Below are 24,550 nucleotides of genomic sequence, written 5' to 3' on the forward strand. Positions count from 1 at the left end.
CTTCTTTTATTAGTTCATCCTACATAGAGTGTTTGAGCAGGCAGGCTTTTTAAGAGTTCATTCTAGTCTGGTCCACTCATTTTGCAGGTGGGGCAACTGTTGGGCCACAAAAGGAGGTGGCCCAAGCTAGTGGCAGAGCTGAGACCAGAACTCAGATCTCCTTGTGCTTCATTCTGTTGCCAGACATAAAACAAAGGGGAGCTCATGTGAATTTCAATGGAATGAGTTGTGGGAGAGGATCTTATTGATGAATGAGATTCCAGAGGCCCCTGCAAATCTAAAAACTGGAAGAGAGCACACAGGCCAACTAGGAAACCTGACCTCATTCTATCAAACTGGGTTTGGAAAGGGAGGCCACCCCCTTTCATTTTCCCCCTCAAGTCTTAAAGAATGAGAATTGGAAGAGATCATATGGGATGGCCTTAGATGTCCTGCATTAGTTCATCAAATAGTGGTGTATTTGCCAAGAGTGAAGGAAGAGGGATGGGATCAATCTAGGGGAGAGAGAGGAAAGGTTTGGGAAATGTGAGCATAAGAGATAAGTAAAAGAAAGCAGGCAGTGTATTGGATATGTTAGACCCAGATTCAAAACCTATCCCTGATGTTACTTGTTGGGAATATCACTAACAAGTTTCACTAACATCTTGGAGCCTCAAACATAAATCCTATTATAGACCTGTTGGAAGGAGTTCTCCCATCAACTAAATCCTTTTCACATTAATGGATTGCTCAGGAGTGAAAACCCCACTAAGAGTGTTAATTGTTGGTGACTCCCATTAGCCTTCAGTGGCAAAGTAGCAGATAAATCGTGTAGGAGCTTCCCAGGGTTTGAAGGTTTGAAGAATGGAACTGAAGGGTAAATAAAGAGAGAGGTCAGCTAGGTGGTACAGAGGATTAATTAGAAAAAACTCATCTTCCTGAACTCAAATCCAGCCTCATATACTAACTGTGTGAGCTTGAGCAAATCATTTCACCCTGTTTGCCTCAATTTCCTCATCTATAAAATGAATTGGAGAAGGAAATTGCACACTACTGGGTGTCTTTGACAAGAAAATCTCGAGAAGAGCCATGAAGAGTCAAACATAACTGAACAGACTGAATTGGGCTTTATTTGATACTTTATTTAAATTTTGTAATATTAGACTTGGCAATAACCTTAAAGGGTCATTGAACCTAATCTCTCATGGTCTTGCCCAAGGGGTCTTTCCACAACTCTGAGTGGAATTCAAACCTTAGGTCCTGAAGTCACATCAGTTATCTCTCCACTTGGCCTCTAAGAACTGAAGAGGAGGTTTGGAAACATTTTTAATAAAATGACATTTACTTAATATTTTCTGTGTAATACTGAACCACATTGAAATATGGACATAGCTAAGAAACTCTTCTTTAGGGGCACTTAGGTGGTACAAATGGAAAGAGCACTGACCCTGGAGTCAGGGGGACCTGAATTCAAATGTGACCTCAGACCTAGCTCTGTGATCTTGGGCAAGTCACTTAACCCCATTGCCTTGCAAAAAAAAAAAAGCAAAGTTTTGCTGAAGTTTTCACATTGTTTGAAAAGCATTAGGAATCTGAAGCTATCTTGTTAACTAAATTTTAAGTCTGGAGAAAAAGTCATGGAAGTTTAACAGCCTATTTGTTTATGGAAGGAAATTGGCAAAATGGGACAAGATAAATAAGAATTGCTTATTTGAAATCTTTCTGAGATTTGTTTTCAGCTGCCTTGTGTTAGTTAGATTGAGCCTTTAGACGGAGCTCAGTTTACTCATGCTAGCTGGGCAGGCGAAATCGGGGCAGAGCACATTTAAAAGATTTTTATAAAATGTTTTCTTTTGGACGTGAGGGGAAGAGACGTATGTGGTCTCATGTGGTTTTGTAGGGTGCGGGCAGCTTTGGTTGTTTGTGTGTTTTTCTCAGTTGCTTTCTGTTCGATGAATGCTTTCAGTTTGCATCAGAACTTCGCAAACTTTCTGAGGAGGAAATGGCAGAAAGTAAACTATGACCTCAAATGAGTTTTTTTAATCAGTAGATGCTATACCCAATTAAACAAATTGAAAAATTTATGGTGACCTTTTTCCTGCCTTACAAATGTGCTTACTTGCCATGGTTCCTCTGTCCTTCCTTGGAAAAACTTTTTTAATTCCGTCACTGCCATAGTGTTATCTGGTCAGCAGCTGATTGACGCTAACTCCTTTCTTCTTTCTGGACTAACAGTTCCTTTTCTCTAACTTGTGATAATAATGATAATGATAATTTTACAAAGTTCTTTTCAAACTATGTCTACTTAGACATAAGCCTCCCTTTCCAAACCAAGTAATAATAGCATCTAACAACTTTACCTGCATTATCTCATTTGATTTTTGTAGTCCTTCTGAGACTCATGCTATTTATTACGAACCCCATTTTACAAGGGAGAAAACTGAATGTCAGAAAGGTCAAGGGACTTTACAGGGAATCTCCACGTTTTCCAAAATTCCTTTTAACTCTAAGGAACATTGTAAATAGCTTGTCCAAGGGCATTGAAGTAGTGAAGTGGACCCTAGAGTTTGTGATGCTAAGTCCAGTCCCCTTTAACTGGACCACACCAAATAGGAGAATAGGGACATTTCTAGAGCTTTGAAGATGAAGTTTTGTTGCAACTGCAAGAACCTTCCAGTTTTTCTGCACATGAACCATTCCTTTCTTTTGTTCTTAGAGGCAACCAGTAGGCACCTGGCTTCAGAGATCAAAGTTCAAATCTAGTCCCAGATACTTGGGAGCTGCGGGACTCCTGGGCAAGACATCCCACATATGTCTCCTGACTTCACCGGATTCTTGGGGAAGGAACTTAGCAAGGGCCTGGTGGTACCCAGTAGGTACTTAATAGGTGCTTGTTCCTCCCCTATCCCCATCTGGTCCTTTCACTGTCTATTCACCATGCACATCCAGAGGAATCCACATGCACATAGATCACAATCTGACCAGGGTGTATTTTTCATATATGTATCTTATCATTCTCTTAGTCCACAGACCAGAATGATGGTTGCTAATGATAATATCAGGCTGGGGCACATATATAGTGATTCAAAGTTTGTAAAACACACTAATTTGAAACTCTAATGAGATTATAGCACACTAACAGCTATGAGGGAGGTGTTTTGGTGTTTTTGTTTGTTTTTGGTTTAGACCTCTAACTTTATAGTTGTAGGCAACTTTCTCTTAAGGAACTCTTGGCTAGTGTAGAACCACAGTTCTGTCTTTTGTATTCTTAAGCACTGAAGTATCACAGGGCAATGTTCAATAAGGCTGTCTGAGGCAAGTTATTTCTGTCAAGCAACACCCCTGGATGCAAGTGGGTAGATTTGTCTCTTGTAAAGGTTTCCCCGAAGCTGTGGCATGTGCATTGTTTAAATTTAAAGATTAACTTGTCTGGTAGCCACAAACCTGGTAGCAGGGGGTGGGTCCTGAGTCAGGGCCCTGCCCTTTTAAAGAGGGGATTGGATTGGATCCCAAACAAAAGGTGCTCATTATTTGCAGGGTCTTGAAGCCAGATAAAATCCAAAGGAGAGACAAGACTACTGCACCTTTAAAGGAACATAGAAACACCTAAGTGGCTACTTGATAATATATAGAGGGAGCCAACTACTCACTGAGACCAGGTGGGTGAGTTTTGGTCAGGGAGAGGAGCACCATAAAGGCTTATGGTTGGAGGTTGTGCGAGGTTAGGGTTTTCATTTGACTCACTTGCTGTTTATTTTTGTGCTTGTTAGCATTCTACAATATATATGATGTAGTAAGATATTAATGAGGAAAAATTTGTTAATCTGAGAATCCCTTGTGCCTATCAACATTGTGTGTGTGTGTGTGTGTGTGTGTGTGTGTGTATACATATATATATCCCTGAGTAAAAATTCATTAAGATTTTGGTCTGTTAGAGTTTTTTGTTTTAAAAACTCTCTTCTATATTTGATACCTCAGTTGGTATGTAAATTATGTGTAGAGACCAGAACAGATTAGGACCCAGAAATGATCAAGGGAAACCACCTTGTTGGAAACCCCCGCGACCTGCACCCATAGTGCACATTTGTATATTTCAATGATGTGGCTCTTGCTAAAATTAAACCGCAGTTTCCATTGTGAGCCTTCGTTTTGTTGGACGGGCAGCCAGCACACCGGGCAACCTGACTGTGAACAACAGATTTTTAAACAAGCAAGCAAACAATTCCTGTTAAACTAGAGAAGTATAGAACATTTTCTGGATTTTACACAGAGTTTAACAGCAGTTTTAGTTAGGAAGACTAGCTTTTACAATTAACTAAGTATGCTTTCATGTTCAATTTTATCAGATATTAGAACATTTAGGGTATTCTCACATGTGCAGAGGATAGAGCATAGGTTTGGAGTCACAGAGTCCTGAGTTCTAATGCTGACTTTGGATGCCTCAAATTTTCAAGCTCTGTGACTGTGGGCCAATCATGTATCATCTCTGTGCTCATTTCCTCATCTGTAAAGTGGGGATAATGATAGCAACCATCTTCCTGGGTTGTTGTGAAGATCAAATGCTTTAGCATATTTAAAGTCCTTTGCAAACTTTAAAGCTCCATGGAAATGCTGCTGCGGTTGTGGTTGTTGTGAATTATTATTAGTTCTGCTGTAGGTGTGAACGGAAAGCCTGTTCTAGTGTTTCATCTTTATGAGTTGCTCACACCAAAAAATGAATCCTCTATTATCAGTGAGCTCTCTGACTTGGAAACTTAGCTTAAGGCTAGTCCTTCACCATCAGACCAACAATTTTTCAGGTACAGGACATACTGTAGTTTTTTCATCTGTGTGTAGGACCTACCAGGGACTGTGTGCTTTGTTGGTGGTTTGAGACCCTCAGGCTGCTTTTGTGACATTATATGGGAGAAAATGAACTTGACCTTAGTGTTGGATCCAGGACTTCATGGGAGTTGTGAGAGTATTGAATTCTATGACCCAGGGACCATGTTCCTTAACCTCCATTCTTGCGGTTAGGACACAGCAATGGATAAAGCTGGGAGCCTAGAGCAGTCGATCAGGAAGTAATAAAGCCTAGGAGAGTTTAGATGACTGGAATAGGCTGTGTGATAAAGACTCGTAGAAAGCTTTGGAAGAGTGTGAGTTTGATGCTTAACCTCTTAGGTCACTTGTTAACATCCCACTGAAGGTACTAGAGACCCAGGCTCCCAAACTGGTGGATACAATTGGATTCTCCTCTTTCTTTCATTCATGGTTCTGATTCATTCTCATGGGGAATAAAGGCTATGAATTAATTCATAAGATCAGCTCCACTTTGGGGATTGTAATGATTAGGTAGGAAAGGAACTTTAGATATTAGTTGGTTCAGTATCTATATTTTGCAAATGAGAAAATTTAGCCTCCAAAAGTGAACTAATCTTGTTCAGGTCACAACGGTGGTCTGTCTTAATTCCAAATTTAGTGCTCTTTCTATTAAAATAATATTCCCACTATCTGTCATTCCAGATTAACCTGTAATCCTTTAATTATCCTGTAGTCATCCAACATGACTGTTGGTGTGTCCAAGGGGATCGTTTGTATTTTGTGTTCCCACCTATACCTTCATGGCATAAGGTACCCCATTTTCCCTTGTTTTACAAGGGAGTAAGGAACTAGATTTTTCAGGAGAGGAAGCCTCTTTTTAAATGCAAATTTGGTGCATTAAATGAATAGAATAAATTCATATTTAGCAAGCTGAAGCAGTATTTTGTTAAACCAAATAACTTAATTTTAGTTTCTGGGCTATTATGTTAAATGTATAAAATAAGTATGTGCTTTTATATATAGATAAATGTATATATCATAATTTAGTTGTATGTTTGCTTTTTTCTTTATGTGGCTTCCAACTGATGTGGCAGTTCATTTGCTGGGCAGTTAGACTTACTCATATAATGTTAGTCTACAATTTGTGGGTTGAAATGGTGTGAGCAAGACCTTATATAATGAAAACACAGGTTCTTTTTTAACTTGATTCCTTAACCTACATTTTTGGGTGTTGGGTTGAAATGAGTATATGAATATGGTGCCTTTGATGCCAAGCATGTAAAACTACATGAAGTTTAAATTTATCCACTGACTCAATCATGAGAGATAGTGTTTGCCTTCGTGCATGTGTGTGTGTGTGTGTGTGTGTGTGTAGAGCGTTGCTGTAAGGGAATTGTATGTGAACCAGAACAGAGTATTAGAGAAACAGCTGGCTTGGCGTGGGGGTGGGTATGGTGGTGGAATAACAGAGCATGGTTCTTTTCCTCAAGAATATGATAACTGACTATAGATAATCCTCAAAAGGAATCCTTAACTCATTGGAGGGAACCAGATATTGGCATGAATCCTTGAAATTATCTTTCCCGTCAAGTAAACAGTAATTTCTAGATAAGGTTTCTATATGCAGGATTGCTGGTTCTATACCCCTTACCTGGGGAGGTGGGAAGGTGAGTGGGAATATTTGAAATTGTGTATTTAAAGTGCTTAGTAAACCTTTAAGCATAATACAACCTCTAGCTAGATGTTTGGTATTGGCAGAAGTGCTCAACTTGGAGAAAAAAGTTCATACAATCTTGACATTGTTTATTACTTGTATGGTCTTTTGACAAGTCACCATAAACTTAGGTTCTCAGTTTCTTGAAAGGGACCTTAAAGAACATCTGGTCCAACTTGTCATTTTACAAATGAGTAAATAGAGCCCTGAGGGCTTAAGTAATTTCCTAATGGTCACCCAGGCAGTGCCTAGCAGAACCAGGATTGGAGCCCTGCTCCTCTGACTTTGTATTTAGGTAGCACTCCTTCCACCACATGAGAATGTAACCAGATGATTTCTGTGGTCACATCAAACTCCCAAAATCTGTGATCCTCTTAGAGTGAGAACTGAGGTTCAGCATGACATCTGTGAGCCAATTCAAGCATTTCAAGTCTCTGTGAATCACAAAGAGTCAAATTATATTCAGTAGAACCTTAACCCAGATCCTTGGAAATTTATTTTCCCTGTACTAGTTGCACATAGCAGGGTGAGATTTGTAAGACATCTTCCCATATGTTTAGATAACTAGTTGGTTTTAGTGTAGGGGTCAGGTACTGGCATTTGACAAGCTAAGAAAGGTTTTTACATTTAAAAATAAAATAAAACTTTATTTAAAAAAATACAAAAATCATCCTTAGCTCACAGCCCTTACAAAAACTGACAATGAGTTGGATTTGTTTAATGGACTCCTGGTGAATAGAGGTATGAACCAGGAGGTAAAAAGATCTGAATTTAGTCCAGTTTCAGACACTTCTAGGGGTAAGTCATTTAACATCTATCAGCATCAGTTTCCTCTTTTGCAAAATGGGGATAATCATAGCACCTATTTCCCAAGGGGGATTGTGGCATAAAATAGTTAAAGTTTTCAAGGCAATTTATAAATATTTATAAAGGGCAAATTAAATGTCGTTAACATCTCTTTTTAACCTCACAATAACCCTGTGAAGTAGGCACTAAGGTATTATTCCTGTAGAGTGGCTTGCAAAGATTAGAGAAAAGATTTGAACCAAGGCCTTCCTGACTTCTAGGACTCTCAATATGTCATTTTGAACTTTGAAGATTTAAATATAAAGTGTTTCTTGTTTCCCCATACCTAAATGTTCCCTTTCCTCCTCTCTTTTGCTTGTTTTTTTCTTCTAAGACGGGAATAAGATTGACGCATATAATTTTCCTTACACTTGCCTAATCAAGTTGGCATATCAGTCTTTATTACCCCAGCAAGCTTAAATTAAGCCTTTATTTAACCTTTATTTATTTATTATTCATTTATTATTTTAACCTTTGCAAGGTTAAATTAAGCATTTTCAATATACTCCTGGCTTTCAAAATAATAAAATTGGGTAATACTATTGTATTGACTAATACAAGGAATTTATTGATAGGATGTTTTTTGTCTTTAATAAGATTGGCATTTTCATTTTAAGAACACCTTAATAAATTTTGAAAATTTTTTTCCCCCAACGATGACTTTCTCACTCTCAAACTGAATGACCTTAAAAACAAAAGCATAACAAATATTCATTATCCTTTATGGGTCTAACCTGCCCTTCTATGTATTTGATCCTTTCCCTTCCTTAACTTCTGAGATGTTACTTTCCCCTTGTCTCACTTTTAAAAACTTTGTTCCTTTTCTGTCACTTCCACCATCTCTTTCTTCCCAAGACCATGAGCTGCTGTTCCAGATTCTAGTCTTAGGCTTCCTTTCTCCTCTGTCTCTTGACAATGCAATATTGTCCCTTCATTCTTGCAGACCACAACATCAGGGAGGTGATACCATGACAAGCACTTGAATTGAATTTGAGTGGGGAGGGGGGGGCTGTGCTAAGTCACCAGCCTCACTTTCTCCTCCAGTGTCATCCAGATGACTAGAGATGACTCTGAGTTAAGTAACTCGCCCAAGGTCACACAGCTAGTAATTGGTCGAATTTGAACTCAGATCCTCCTGACTCCAAGGCCAGTTCTCCATCCACTAGCTGCCCCCTTTTGACAATGTAGTTCATTCCTTTAGTGTCAACTATTATGACTACATAGGTAACTTGAGATGTCACCCAAGTACAAAGCATCTCCAAGGACCTGGAGGGACGCTGATGCTGGGCTGGTGGATTACCTGAGGTTCACTCAGCTGAATCACCTCAATGCTTTTTCCTTCTTGAATCACAAGTTCCCTTTTATTGCTTTTTGAATGACATACTTGTGTTTTGATCTATATTGAACCAGGGTTTGGCTCAGTCCAGAATATCTAGATTGGATTTCTCCTTGGCCTTTACAGACATCACTCTCTGACCATTCAAAGGATTGCTTCCAAGACTGACTTCCTCTTTCGAGATTTTGAATTATGTCTCTTGTTTCAGATGACTTTATATTAGTAATTTAGATATAATAAGCACCTTCTTTGGATAGCATAAAAATGGAAGTATTTGAAATGAGAAGATTTGAAATAGGAAGGTACATATTCTCTTAACTGGCTGAAAGTATTATCCCTTGTCACCTTTTAAACCAATATAGGAAAAAAATAGCTTTTGCTGTAATGCAACCTCTTCCTGGTCTAAAGTAACCTTTTCTTCATCTTGTAGCCAGTCATGCTGGTAGCATGAATGTGTTGGCCAGAGCAGTCAGTATGCAGTGAGACATATTAAAAATGACCATACAGGAATGGATATGGTTTCTTTCTTCCTTTTGAATTACCAATGAGTTTCAGTTATCTCTGTTGCTTCCCTTTCTCTATTTGCACAGATAGATTCAGCATTGAAATAAATCATTTTTCAAAACCTAACTCAGATGCCATACCTATTCCTTGAAACTTTGTGATTTCTCCCCTACTCCCCAAAGTTGTAAATCTTTCCTTTGACCTCATATAGCATAGCATTTTATATCTATAGGCTTCTGCTTTAGAAATTGTTATAGTTATTATGAATTCAGATCCTACTAGACTAATCAAGGATGGGAACTGTATCTGATAAACTATGAAGATGACCTTAGACAAATCATTTCATTTCTAGTAGGGGGGGTCTTAGTTGTTTGTTTCAATTATAAAATGAAGGAGCTGTACTTGATCTCTGATTTCAGTGATTAGTAGTAAGTGCTTGCTTAATTTTTGTCTACTGAAATTTTAAAGTCTTGTAATAATGTTGCCTCTGGAGTTCATGCTATGGAGGTGTCTTATTATGAAGTCCATGACTTATCCTAATATTGAATTCTGCTCAGTAGCAAAGTAGATAAGACCTCATTTAACTGGTCTGTCCCCAGGGCCTTCAGACCAGCTTCCTACTATTAGTACTGTGCAAGACAGCTTCATTTGGATGTTAAATAGACTTTGGTGGGTAGGTGTGGGAAATTAACTGCTATTAATTTCCATTTTTCTATGGGGGAATAAGTTCTCAGCTCTAGGAGGATCACAGACTTTTGGAACAGCAGTAAATTTGTGAAATGAATAAATTGAGAGGTACCTAAAAGTCTTTATACTTTGCTTTTATTGACTGGATTTGTTTCTAATCAGTGCTTTATAAGTGACTATATTTAATAAATAGTTAAAAATAGGTTTTTAGGGGATGAACTACAAGACATTTGTTGAGGTCCCTTCCAACCCAGATATTATAATTCTGAAAAGCATTGTTTATCCCAAATGTCTTCATATGGTTTAAACTTATTAAAGCTGCCATAAAATTTTTGAGCCACCTCAGTGTGTGCTAAGGTTTCAAATGTAGTACCTCAGGGGTGTCAGTGTTGAGTTCATGAGATACAAGATGTCTTCAGCTGTATCTGAAGGGGAGCAGAGCTGCTTATGCATCCTTTTGGACTTTTTTGGTGTTAGAGCAGAGGGGGAAATTATTTAAAGGAGGAAGGTCTGTAAATCCCTGCTTTTCATTCTTCTCTGTGCGTGAAAAGAAAACTACCCCAAGGCATAACTCGAGCAACTCCAAAAATCTGTTAGAATGTGAAACCCCGGAGTGCTTAGCCGAGCGTCGTGCCCTGCGCTGCCCAGACTAGCGAACAATACAGAGTTCACCATGGCTAAAGGTGACCCCAAGAAACCAAAGGGCAAGATGTCCGCTTATGCCTTCTTTGTGCAAACTTGCTGAGAAGAGCATAAGAAGAAGAATCCAGAGGTTCCCGTTAACTTTGCAGTTTTCTAAAAAGTGTTCCGAGAGGTGGAAGACTATGTCGGGGAAAGAGAAATCCAAGTTTGATGAGATGGCAAAAGCTGATAAGGTATGATATGATAGAGAAATGAAAGACTATGGACCAGCAAAAGGTGGCAAAAAGAAGGATCCCAATGCACCTAAACGGCCACTGTCTGGCTTCTTCCTGTTCTGTTCAGAATTTCGTCCCAAACCCTGGCATATCCATTGGGGATGTGGCAAAGAAGCTTGGCGAAATGTGGAACAATCTGAGTGACAATGAGAAGCAACTTTATAATAATAAGGCAGCCAAACTGAAGGAGAAATATGAGAAGGATGTCACAGATTATAAGTTGAAAGGGAAGTTCGATGGGGCAAAGGGGGCGGCTAAAGCTGCCCGGAAAAAGGTAGAGGAGGACAAGGAAGAAGAGGAGGATGAGGATGAAGAAGATGACGAATGAAACTGTACCATATTTTGTCTCTGTGTGACTACCATAGAGTAGGGAAAACACCTTGAAATGAAACACCTCTTGTGAGGGTGTCGAATGCCCTCATTAGGCTTAATTGGCTTCTGATCACATAGCTTCGCAAAAGAGTAGTCAGATATAACACATTTTCTTTTTTACTTCTTGCAAGGGGCTGGGATTGGATGGCCTGCCCAGGACCATAGGGCCAGGTGGATTCTGGGCCTAAGGGGTGGTATAGGGGCTCAGGGCTTCTTGGCCCCAGGACCAGGGATCTGTCTGCTGCGCCACTCAGCGACCCTACAGCAGAGTCAGAGTGAAAGGAGAGAGAAAATATAGTACATGGTAGTGGAGAAATAAGAAAGGAGGGAGTTGCGATCAACAATGGCAACAGTGGAAAAATATGCAAGTAACTTTTGTGATGGACTTATCATAAAGAATGTGATCCACCCATGACAGAGTTGTTGGTGTTGGAACAAAGACTGAAGCACATTTTTTGTTATTATTATTTGGGGGAGGGTGCAGGGCAAGTGGGGCTGGGTGCACACAGCAGGGTGATCTTTGGGTGTCTGGGGCCGGATTCAGACCCAGGTGCTCCTGGCTCAAGGGCCAATGCTCTGTCTGCCACCCAGCCACCCCTACTATTATTAATATTTTATTTTATTTTGGGTCTTTTTTTTTCTTCTTCTTTTTGGTTTTTGCAGGGCAGTGGGGATCGGGTGGCTTGCATGTCACATGGCTGGGTGATTGTTGGGTTTACGAGGCTGGATATGGACTCGGGTGCTCATGGCTCCAGGGCTGGTGCTTCATCCATTGTGCCACCTGGCCATACCTACAATTATTACTATTATTTTTTTTAATTTTAATTTTTTTTCTCTCCCCTTTACTTTTTTTGCCCAAGCAAGTCTATCTATATTCATGGGGGGAGGGCTATTTTGTTTACTTGTAAACAAGAATATTTTATTAATGTAAAAAAACTATCTGTACAAAATGAGAATAAAAAATAAATTAAAAAAAAAAGAATGTGAAATCCCAAGAATTTTAGTTTGGCTAACAAACATTTGATATGAAATTGTAGGGAACAAAGGGTCTCTGTGACCTGGCAGCTGTTTTTCAAAAGTGACATAAGGAAGAGCCTAATTCTAGTTCCTGCACAGTTGCCAGGAGAAGAATTTGCTATGATTTCTGGGGCAATGAATGACTTTCTAGCACAAATTTAATTTGAATATTTCATAGAATTAGAGAATATAAAAGGTGGGGGAGGAATCATTTCATTCTTCCCCTCATTTATTTTCCCTCTGCCACCTTTTTTTTTTTCCAATAAAGAAATGGAGGCTTGGGATTTATCCAAAGTTATATAGTCAATAAGGGTAAAATGTAGTCCCAGGTCTTATTCTGTGTTGCACTGTTTCTTATGATGCTGTGAGAGAGATGCAAAGATAAGTAAAGGGGCTCATCCTTAGACAGCCTAGTCTAAATTGATTTTTATTTCCATTTTTACAGATGATGAAATTGATGTTCAGGGAGTATATGATAATTTGACTAGGGCTATAGGTTATGTAGGACTTCAACCTAGACCTTTGTGCTCTTTCCAGGTTTCTGTGATCTGTAAACCAGGATGGTGAACAGTGAATGTGGGGGAGTGCCTAGGATTTTACAATTTATTTAGGGAAGAAAGTTTTGCACATATAGGATCATGGATATAGGACAAACCTGGACCCTGCAGATCACACATTCCAGCTCTCCACTTTAAAGATGAAAAAACTTGTGGCTCAGAAGGAAAAGGAACTAAGTTCTATGTTTGACCTTTATTCTCAAAGAGGACCATAACATTAGAGAGGTGATGCCATGACAAGAACATAAATTGGATTTGAGTGAGGGGGCCTGTGCTAAGTCACCAGCCTCACTTTATCCTCGAGAGCCATCTGGGTCCAATGACCAGATATGAATCAGGACGACTGGAGATGGCCCTGGATGTGAGGCAATCAGGGGGAAGTGACTTACCCAAGGTCACACAGCTAGTGTCTGAGGTTGGATTTGAGCTTCCATCCTCCTGACTCCTAAGGCCAGTGCTCTATCCACTACACCAAAAAAAGACAAAGGCTAAATGAGTGGGATAAGGTCTTTAGCAGCTCAGAAGGAGAGGTTTACTTCGTATTGGATTGGACAAGGAAACTTCATAAGAAATTATTTGGACTGTATCTTGAAGTATGGGAAGAATTGAGTAAAATCTAAATAAGAGAAAAGTATAAAGCATTTCCTTGAGAAAGAAAATAATATAGGCAAAGGTGTTCAATGCCTATTTAGGATTGGGGGACCATTTTGAGTAGAGCAGACAATTTTCAATAAAGGAGAGAAGTAGAAAGGTAATCATAAATGTAAGTAATTGAGACCAGAGGGTTCAAGGTCAAAGATCATGCTTGATTTTGAAAGTAGGATTGTTCATTGGACTGGGAATCAGGAATTTTGAACTCTAGAACCAACATGATTACCAATTAGCCTTGGGCTAGTTGTTAGAGCTTTATGTTTCACATTTCCTTACTTATAAAATGAAGAGATTAGACTAGATGACTTTGAGGTTTCTTCTTTGTCTCTCTTGAGCAGGGAAATGATATGGCAATCACTATATTCTAGCATTAGTTTGGCATCAGTTTGGCATGAGCTGGACATGAGGAGACCATTAATATATTACCATGGATAGGTGTGAACTAATAAGGAGTTTAGTTTAGAGTGGTGGAAATAGCAAATAAGGAATTCAGTTGAAGCTTTTTTGAAGGAATATGATTTGCATGCACATGGTTGCTAAGTGAATCATTTGTTCAATTGATTGAATCAATAGGACTTAGGCCCTGAATTTGGGAGTTCAGAAGTCCATGTGACTCAGGTTTCAGCCTGGGTAATGAGGAGAATTGGATGACTAAAATTAAGAAACAGGGAAACAAGAACTTGCAGTGGGAAGGTATTGTATTTTGTTTGGCATTCATTTGAGATGGTAGCATTCATGTGAATGGAAACAGACAGTAGATGGTAGAAAATACTGAGCTACCTGGGTCAAAGTCCATGTAGAAGGAATACTGTGTCCATATCTAGGTACTCTACTTTATCCTGGACTAAGCAATACCAGTGAAGAAAAGGCCAAGGCCTCTTCCATTTGCAGGTCAGTACTTGCTGGGCAATTTCTCCACTTCAGTATTGGAGAGATTACTGAAGGCCCTGTAATGGACCTATCAGAACGTGAATGTCCATCAGAAACAGAATTTAAACCCAGCTTGTTCTGACTGCTGGTTTGGTGGCCTGGTTTGTCACTCCCAACTTTGATACTGCATTTATTTTAGAAAGTATGTTGACAAACGGGGAGGTGATTGGGATGGTGAAGGGGACTGGAGATGATTCTTCCACCAGTTGAAAGTGCTGAGTTTGTTCAACTTAGAGAATATAAGACTTGAGGATGTGATTGCTGAGTATTTGAATTATCTGCTATGTGAAGAGAAATTTAATGGATTCTGCTTGACCTCAATGGTCAGAAACTTAAGAACAATGGATCAGTTATTAGTAGACAAATTTAAGCATGAAGTTTAGAAAATTTCCTGACAATTTAGTTTTCCAAATGTGGAATGTACTATCTCAAGGGATTAGTCACTGACCCTTATTTTCTCCTCTGTAAAGTGATAAATGTAAGCATGGTATAACAACTTTATACAATTGTTGCAAGACAACTTGGGCTTTGAAAACTTTATTATATGAATGATCATTATTGTTATTGTTATAGTGACTTTGTTTCTAAAGCTCTTCCAGTGGAGGCTGAATGACCAACTTGTTTGTAATGTTTAGAGGAGTGTTTCTCTCTAGGTCTAGATTTGTTGGCCTTCATAAGTCTGTAAAGGTGCTGCAAATGGTAATCCTCTGGCCTTGTGGAATAGTCAGTTATTCTTTTTAGAAAGTCAGTTTTGTTTGTCTAGCTTAATGAAAATTTGTCCAAGTTTGCACACTGTTGTTGTGACCCTCTATGTTAATTCCTCTAAATGAACTGAAAATTCTGGTTAACCATTTGTCTGCCTCAAACTTTAAAAGATGCTCAAGTGATGTATTTCAGTAGGAGATTGGGAGAACTAATCATATACTTCTAGTTGTGGGTTTAATGTCTGAATCTGTTGACTTGATTAGTGTTCCTGCTACCATTTGTTATTCATTATTTCTGATCTGTGATTTCATTGGTGTAAGGAGCTCAGAGTCATAGAGAATTGCCTGTGACACAGATGTTAAATGACTTTTCTCAGGTCACACCCCAGATGGCTCTGTTCACAGTGCTTCTGAATCTCCTTAATGTATATCAAGCATTTGTGCTGGTTTGAATGGGAACGAATGACCGAAGCATCTATCTGGTGATTCTCCTGCTGTATATTTTTTGTCTGATTTGAATTTACCAATGAAATAGGGTTATGAGCTCTCCAGGATATACTAGTATGCCAATATTCATCTTTTTTGGTAGCATAGATTTGAGAAAAGAATACTGGCGGTAAACCAGCCAATCTCAGAGGTCCCAGAACCCTGGTTCTTGTATTTGGAGGTGACAATGGAGGAGTAGATGAGAGGTAGGTAGTCTGTGACTTATTTTCCCCTAAAGTTACCAAAATTAAAAGACAAAAATGATGAAACATGACAACTCATGAGCAGTTATACTATCCAATATGTCAAACAATGTTGGGTTGGAAACTTTTTTTTTTTTGGAAATGGAAGATTTTAATATATATCCTGGAAGCCTTAGTTTTCCTACTTTCAGGGCAGGGACAGTTTACCAAGATGTTATAAATGAGTTTGATATCCTGATTCATAAAATCATTTTGAAGATAGAACTTGTAAAATGTATCATTTTGGGGGGATATCCTTAGTCAAAGGCCTATTTTCTAGATGGTCATATTTTATTTAAATTATACAGGAAGCTTGGTCAACATTTTGGTATTAAGCTTAGAAATGTTTCTGAACTTCAAGGTCATTTGGCCTGAAGGTGGATTGTGGAGAAAGAATGGCTGGAGTTCAGGGTGGGAGAGAGATCTTCCCTTTTTTTCTTGTTTTTTTTTTCCCCTTTGGTCTTTCAGTGTCATGCACCAGTTTTTCCTAGCAGAGGCTTTGCCCTCTGAGATTTGTAATCTAGCTCAGAAAGGGGAAAGTACAAGTCTTGCATTGGGATACCTTCACCAGGGGTTCTAATTCTTTTTGTGTCCTGAACTCTTGGCAGTCTGGTAAAACCTGTGAGCCCTTCTCAGAAACATGTTTTAAATGCATGAAATAAAATATATTAGAGTACAAAGGAAACCAGTTACACTGAAATCATCCTTTTTAAAGCTCCCAGACCCCTGCCTTAAACAGCCCTTTTGCTGCCTCTTTTCATTCCCACATGGCAAAGGAGGAAGAGCTGAGGACTTGGAACCAGAAGGGCTGACCCTATTGTGCCCTGTGACCTCGGAGCCTCATTCGATCCACCCCCCCCCCCACCCCACCCCCCAGCACCTCTCAAATGACTACGGGGAGGCCCATTCCATCTTTCCCTCCTCCTGTGTGGTCATTGCACCATCTCGTGGCCATTCCCACTTACCACACCTCTTAGATTGGAGTTGGGGTGGAGAAAGGAAGGAAATGTCTGCTCAACACCCAGGAGTGCAAAAGTAAAATCAGCTCCTTCCCTTATCAGGGTGTCCCGGAACAGGAGCATCACGAGCTAACATCTCCTCAGGGATTTCCCTGGTACACTAGGCTTGCTGTGCTGACCAAAGGTATAGACAGTGAGCATTCCCAGGGTAGATTCACTAAAGAGAAACAAATCTACCTATGCCTGAGGGACCCCTCTTAAACCTAATCTCATCCCCTCAGCTGGAGCATTTGGTGCTTGGGTTCCTTTGAGACATCTTGTTCACCCCATGCTTTTACAGGTAAGGAGATTGAGGTCTTGAGAGAAGAAGTGACTTACTTAGAAATGGAAAAAAAGTAGTAGATCTGGCATTTGAACCCAGACCATCTCATTCCAAATGGAGTTATTTTCATTGCCTCACATGGTTTCTTGGTTTTAAGTTGCCCTGCCTGTGTATAGAACTTTGTAAAGGACTTTGTTCTCACGGTGTTGTCCTCAGACAATAGGGCATTCCTCAGTATAAAGGAAGCATTTGTTTACCTTCTTTCCTTGCCCTTAGGGAAGTAGTACAACTCACAGTCTCTCCATGCTCCCCATTACCATGTAGCCTTTTTATACTTTTAGTATAATTCTTTTAGTATTTGGGGGAAATTATATTTCTCTTTTCTGGCAAAATTGCAAGGGACTAACTATTTAGTAAAAGACTCTGGAATAAGAGTCAGGAAATCTGGGCTATAGAACCAGCACAAGAACAAAACTGAACTAGAATTCAGATTTTCCTCACTATGTTACTCTTTAATTTCTATGAACCTAATTTTTATCATTTGGAAAATGGGAGTGATATGACGTAATGGATGGAACCAGTTCTGAGTTTGTTACTTATAATTATATTACATGATTTTATATATGTATATAGTTATATATTATATATTATATATAGTTATATATTATATATAGTTATATATTAAATAATTTAGAGATTGCTAATAGCTTCATGGAAGAAAAAACTTCTGCACTGGTAGTTAATCTTTTTTTTTCTTTTTTATTTATTTAATATTTATTCTCATTTCGTACAAATAATGGGTTTTTTTACATTAATAAAATATTCTTGTTTAAGAGTAAATGAAATACCCCCCTCCCCCCATAAATATAGACTTGCTTGAGCAATAAAGTAAAGGGGAGAGAAAAAAATTAAAATAAAAAAAATAATAATGGTAATAATTGTAGGTATGGCCAGGTGGCGCAACGGACAGAGCACTAGCCCTGGAGCCATGAGCACCCACATCCGGTCCTGTACACCCAACAATCACCCAGCCATGTGACATGCAAGCCACCCAAACCCCACTGCCCTGCAAAAAACAAAAAAAAAGGAAAAAAAAGACCCAAAATAAAATAAAATAGTAATAATAGTAGGGGTGGCTGGGTGGCAGACAGAGCATTGGCCCCTTGAGCCAGGAGCACCTGGGTCCAAATCCGGTCTCAGACACCCAACAGTCACCCTGCTATGTGGCCCCAGGCAGGTCACCCAGCCCCATTTGCCCTGCACCCCCCCCCCCAAAATAATAATAATAAAAATGTGCTTGAGTCTTTGTTCCAACACCAACAGCTCTGTTGCAGGTGGATCACAGATTTGAACCCAGTTACTCCTGACTCCAGGGCTGGTGCTTTATCCACTGCGCCACCTAGCTGCCCCATCACATTCTTTATGATAAGTCTCTGGCAAAAAGTTACTTCCATATTTTTCCACCATTGCCATTGCTGATTGCAACTCCCTCCTTTCGTATTTCTCCACTACCATGTACTATATTTTCTCTCTCCTTTCACTCTGCCTCTGCTGTAGGGTAGCTGACTGGCTCAGCAGACAGATCCCTGGCTCTGGGGCGAAGAGGCCCTGAGCCCCCATACCACCCCTTAGGCCTAGCATCCACCTGGCCCTATGGTCCAGGACAGGCCATCCAATCCCAGCCCCTTGCAAGAAGTAAAAAAGAAAATGTGTTATATCTGACCACTCTCCCTCCATGGTCCATCCTCTCCTCCATCATTCATATCCCCCCCTTCCCCCCTGTCACCCCCTCCTTCTTACTCCAGATGTCTATACCCCATTGAGTATATATGCTGTTTCCTCTCTTAGCCAACTCTGAGAGTGAAGTTTCCCTCATTCACCCTTACCTTCCCCCATTCCATATCATTGCAATAGCTCGTTGTAATAAAGAAAAATGTTATTATATGAAATATCTTGGCCTATTCCCCCTCTCCTTTTTCTTTCTCCCATTACATTTCCCTTTTTTTTTTCTGTTGACTCCATTTTTACACCATATTTTATCTTCGAATTCAGCTTTCTCCTGTGATTCAACTATAAAAGCTCCCTCTACCTGCTCTATTAGCTGAGAAGGTTCATATGAGTATTATCAGTGTTATTTTTCTATGCAGGAATACATGCAGTTCATCATCATTAAGTCCCTCATATTTCCCCCCTCTCCTCCAGTCTCCATGCTTCACCTGAGTCCTGTATCTGAAGATCAAACCTTATTTGAAATTCCCCTGGTTCATTGAAAGTCCATCTTTTTCCCTGGAAGAGGACATTCAGCTTTGCTGGGTAGTTGATTCTTGGCTGCATTCTAAGCTCTTTTGCCTTCCGGTATATTATATTCCAAGCCCTACGAGCTTCCAATGTAGTTGCTGCTAAGTCCTGTGTGATCCTGACTGCAGCTCCATGATATTTGAACTGTGTCCTTCTGGCTGCTTGTAGTATTTTCTCTTTGACTTGGGAGTTCTGGAACTTGGCTATAATATTCCTAGGGGTTGGTTTTTGGGGATTTCTTTCTTCGGGGGATCGGTGGATTCTCTCCATTTCTATTTTGCCCTCTGCTTCTAGAATATCTGGGCAATTTTCCTGTAGTAATTCTTTGAAAATGATGTCAAGGCTCTTTTCCTGATCATGACTTTCAGGTATCCAGTAATTTTAAAATTATCTTTCCTAAGTCTGTTTTCCATATCAGTTGTTTTTTCAATGAGATATTTCACATTTTCTTCTAATTTTTCATTTTTTTGGTTTTGAAGTATTGATTCCTAATTTCTAGTAAATTCATCGATCTCCCTGAATTCTATTCTTTGTCTGAAGGATTTGTTCTCCTCAGAGAGTTTTCTTATCTCTTTTTCCATCTGGCCAATTTTGCTTTTTAATGCATTCTTCTCCTCCATAACTTTTTGAACTGTTTTATCCATTTGACCTAAGCTGGTTTTTAGCATGCTGTTTTCTTCAGCATATTTTTGGATTTCCTTGACTAGGCTGCTGACTTCATTTTCATGTTTTTCCTGCACCTCTCTCATTTGTTTTCCCACTTTTTCTTCTAACTCCCTCATTTTATTTTCAGTCTTTTTTGAGCTCTGTCATAGCCTGAGCCCAATTTCTGTTTTTCTTGGAGTCTTTAGCTGTAGGAGCTTGTGCTTCCTCATCTTCAGACTGAGTATTTTGATCCTTCTTGAGTTGATTTGCAAAATATTTCTCAGTGGTGTTCCTCTTGTTTCTCTGCATGCTCATTTTCCCAGCCTGAGTCTGGTTTTGGGGTGCTTCCTGAGCTTTTGAGCATTAATGGGACACCCCCACAAGGATCTCTGTGTGTGTGAGGTTCTGTCTTCCCTCTTGGTCTGTGAATGATCACATGTGCACCTCTCCGCCATGGGACTGAAGTGGGAGGACTCCTGCTGTTCTATGGGGGGCCTAGACTGCGATCAGGATCTCAATGTGGTCAGAGCCCCAGAGTCCTGTTCCAGGAGCAGAGGACAGAGCTTGGCAGTCTCTCTCTCTCTTCACTCCCCTCCCTGGGTTCAATGGGCTCATGTCCTGGGGACTCCTGCTTACTGGCTCTGCCTGCTTCTGTTTCCTGGATCTGGGCTGCCAGAAAGACCACATTGCTTGCTGTGTGTCCCGAGAGGTCCCCTGCTGTTACCCCAATTTGTGCCTGGTGCTCCCGGGGTGCAGCTCAGGAGACTCCCCTGCTGCTGTGAGCTGGGGCTCCCAGTGCTCTGGGGCTGCCTCCGGGAGGCTGAAGTTCTTTGGCTCTGGCGGGCCACCCCTCTGGCGGCCGCCCCTCTGACCCCGGGGAGCAGAGCCTTTCTGCTCTTTTCCAGGTTACCTTGAGTAGAACTACCTCACTGGGTCGCTCTGTGGGTTCTGTCTCTCGTAAATTTAGTTAGAGTCCTTAGTTTATGATTTGTATCAGAGAGTGCCTAAGACGAGATCCTTTCTTGTTGCCATCTTGGCTCCGCCCCCCCCCTCCAGTTAATTTTCTTGTGATAAATGTTAGTTGTTCAATTTTGTCTAAAAACTTTGTGACCTCCTGGGTCATAGCATACCAATACTGTTCCTGGAGTTTTCATGGCAAAGAAACTGAAGACATTTGTCATTTTTTTTCCTCCACTTGGATTAAGGCAAATAGGTGAAGTGAATTGCCCAGGGTCCCACAGCGGGTGAGTGATTGAAGCTGGATTTGAACTCAGATCTTCCTGCTTCTATTCCCAATGCTCAATCCTTTGAGCCATGTCGCTGCCTCCAAGCTGTGATAAGCTTACTCAAAGCTGAGTAAGTGCTTAGTGTACCAGTTTACATTACATATTAGTGCTAGGCCCAGCCAAACTGGTCCAGTCTAAGAAAGCTCTTCATCTTGATACCTGGATGAGATATATCAGGACATAATGTGTTCGAAGATAGGCCATTCCATACCTCACAGGTCCTGATTTCATAGCTTACCACTCTGTGCATCCATGTGACTTTGTCTTTTCTAACTTAACCCCTCCAATAGTTTACCTGCCTCCTAGGTGTGAGGGGGAACATCAGACTAGAAATAATTTGCACTTAACTGATTTATTAGTGTTTTGAGTTTTTTTAAAAAAATATAGCCTGGTAGCTTGAATTTCTACCTTAGAAAGCTGCCTGTTCATAAGATTCAGAGCTCAGCAAGGACCTTGACAATCAGCTTGTCAATCAACTCGCTCATTTTACAGATGATAAATCTGAGGCTTCTGAAAAGGAAGGACATCTCTGGGTCACCTAGTTAATAAGTAACAACAATAGAAAAAGAATGATGATAGAATGCTTTAAGATGTACAAAGCATACTCTTTGCATTATCTCTTGAATCTCACAACTCTGTAGGACCCTATTTTCTTTTGAAGGAAAGAGGCTCTGGGAAAGTTTAGGGGACACAGCCCAGCTAGGAAGATGGAGATACAATCCAAGCCTAAACCTCCTGCAGCCAATTGTGCAGCTTCTGTCATCAGGGAAGTTATTTCCCACCCTAACCTGTGCCTGGGGTGTGAGAGAGCTGAATTCAAGACTAATATCTTTTAACTCGTGTGTATTGGGGATCAGATTTATCATCAATAGTAAGAATGAACAGAGAAAGAGGAGAAAGAATTTTACTTGACTATATAAAATATATAGTTAAGAAATGATTTGTCAATGATAATGAATTGTTATGTAATACATTAATAATTATGCCATATTATTAAACATATAAAATTAGCATTTATAAGTTAATTATGTAATAAATCATTTGTACTCAGTCATCATAATGTGTTCCTGGCATAAAGCTTACAATTCACCGAAGTTCAGTATTCTCTTCCTTATTTGCTCAAGACGCAAGGCCCTTGTTCTTACCAACACTATCTTCTATACTTGTGATCTTGTAGTTCAGTTTGCTTTGAAGGAGAAGGAAATAAAACCAGGAAAAGCAGATTGAAGTTAGATTGGGGGGGGGGAGAAGGGGGGCCTAAATGTCAGGTTGAGGAGTTTGTCTTTTATCCTAGTGGTCATTAGGAGCCATTGAAGCTTGAGGAGGTTGAAGAGGGAAGAATGAAATGGTCAGATTGTGTTTGAAGAATATTTGGCATCTGTCTAGAGGATGGATAAGGAGAGGAGAAAGACTGGAAGGAAGGAGACCCTTGGGTAGATGATAGCACAGTCAAGGCAAGGAGTAGATGAGGAGGTGGGGTAGAAATAGACTCAAACTGGAGAACTGTGTTTATGGGAGATGAATAGAAATGGGGAGGAGGAAGAGTGACAGATTTGAGGGGAAGGGTGATGACCTTCATTTTGAACAGGTTTACCTTGAGATGTCTTTGGGATTGGGGTGTGTGTGTGTGTGCATGCATGTGCATGCACAGAGGCTAGGGAGAGATGTTGCTCTGTAAATTGAAACAGTGGGTGTTTTCTTTCTTATATTCAAGTTGATAATTATTCTCCCAAAAAGATAGAAAATTTTCTTTTTCACAGAGAGAGGAAATAGATGGATTTTTTGACATGTGGGGTGTTGGATGGAAATTGAGGAACAAAATTGTATTATACTTGAGTAATGTCTGGTGCCAGAGTATGTATAACATAAATTAATTAAAAATTTTTTTTGCAGTCCTATTTTGTCACAGATTATGATCCAACAATTGAAGATTCATATACTAAACAATGTGTGATAGATGATAGAGCAGCACGACTTGATAGTAAGTAATTTTATTTCAATTTCCATTTTTTTAAAGTATATACAAGCTTTTCATAATACCTCCTTATGGTATGGAGGTTACTCTAAGCTCTAGGATGACTTGCCAAACCTGAAAGGCATGAAAGGACTTGTCAGTAGACTGGTTCTCTAATGACCGAGAACCATCTTAGCTCAATTCAGAGACATTTGGCCATCATGGTATGCAGAGACCATTGATTCAAACTGTGGACTGGTCTATGTTTGTGGTACTCTTGGAAAACTGAACTATCATAGTATAGATAAGGGAATTGGTTACAGAGTTGGAAAGGACCCAGAGGTCCAGTCCCTACCCTAGTCATGAATACTACCAATTGTGGTCATCTACTCAATTTCTGCTTGAAAATGGGAAACTGTACATCTCAAGGCAGTGCATTTCTTTGTCTAGAAAGTTCTGTTAGTAAATTGAGCTGAAATAAGTCTACTTTTAATACATGACAGCTCCTTACGTATTTCAAGAGTTTCCATTGTCTACCCCAGCTTCTCTCTTCTAATCCTCCTCAAATTTTCACTAACTTCAAAATTATGAGCTCTGTCTGAAATGTAATATAATCCTCAATACCAAACATAATATAATTATTATATTACTGATTCTAGATTTCAGAAAAGCTCTTTCTGTCATTAAAGTGAGGGTTTTTTTCCACTTACGGGGCATAGGAATACATGCTTTATAACTCATACATTAAAAAATTGTTCTCAACCTTAAAAGCTGAAATGAGCCCTTTATGATTATTTATATGTTAGTAGTAGATTGGAATTCCCAGCTCTCCAATTGTCCTGCACAGCACTTTTGTGACTTAAGCTTTGATAGATTTATTTTCATGGAGAAACATCCTGGTTTAGTGAAAAAAAGAACTGGATTTGGAGTCAGATCTGGGATAACATGCTAACATATTGCCTTCCTCTTTAGACTGAGAGCTCCATGAGGCCAGGCCCTGTCTTTGCATTACTTTGTCTGCCAAGGGCCTTGTATGCCAGGGCCTGGCCAATATAAGCACTTAATAAATGCTGATTCAGTGACTGTAAAATTTATTAATACTGCTTCTTAATTGGAGTTACTCAGAAAACCTGAATTCTACTTTTAAGTTATGAATCTGCCCAAAGGTTAGGGAATCCTTGATTTCATCAGTGTTCCTTCTCTTTCCACTGACATAGATCCCAAGATACCTTAGTTAAGATACCTCTGTTTTGCCAAAAGCAAACAAACAAATAAAAACCAGAACACCCTGTCCTGAAACTCATAGAACACATCAAGTGGGCTCCACTGAAATCTCTTATG

At 39.7% G+C, this 24,550-nt stretch overlaps 1 protein-coding gene and 1 pseudogene across 4 annotated transcripts in view; both read left to right on the top strand.

The window, feature by feature from the left end:
• Positions 1-24,550, top strand: part of RRAS2 (RAS related 2) — a 104,467-nt gene that overhangs the window by 60,369 nt on the left and 19,548 nt on the right. Inside the window, exons 1-2 of one of the 4 annotated variants that reach the window (XM_074230224.1) lie at positions 15,362-15,499; positions 23,149-23,236. In XM_074230224.1, coding sequence (XP_074086325.1) covers positions 15,470-15,499; positions 23,149-23,236 — 118 coding nt within the window. In that variant the 5' untranslated portion in view covers positions 15,362-15,469. The other 3 variants (XM_074230226.1, XM_074230225.1, XM_074230223.1) reach the window with 3 other exon arrangements.
• On the top strand, positions 8,987-11,348 carry LOC141518317 (high mobility group protein B3 pseudogene; annotated as a pseudogene).

This window comes from Macrotis lagotis, chromosome 3, assembly GCF_037893015.1.
Source record: "Macrotis lagotis isolate mMagLag1 chromosome 3, bilby.v1.9.chrom.fasta, whole genome shotgun sequence".
NCBI lineage: Eukaryota > Metazoa > Chordata > Mammalia > Peramelemorphia > Peramelidae > Macrotis > Macrotis lagotis.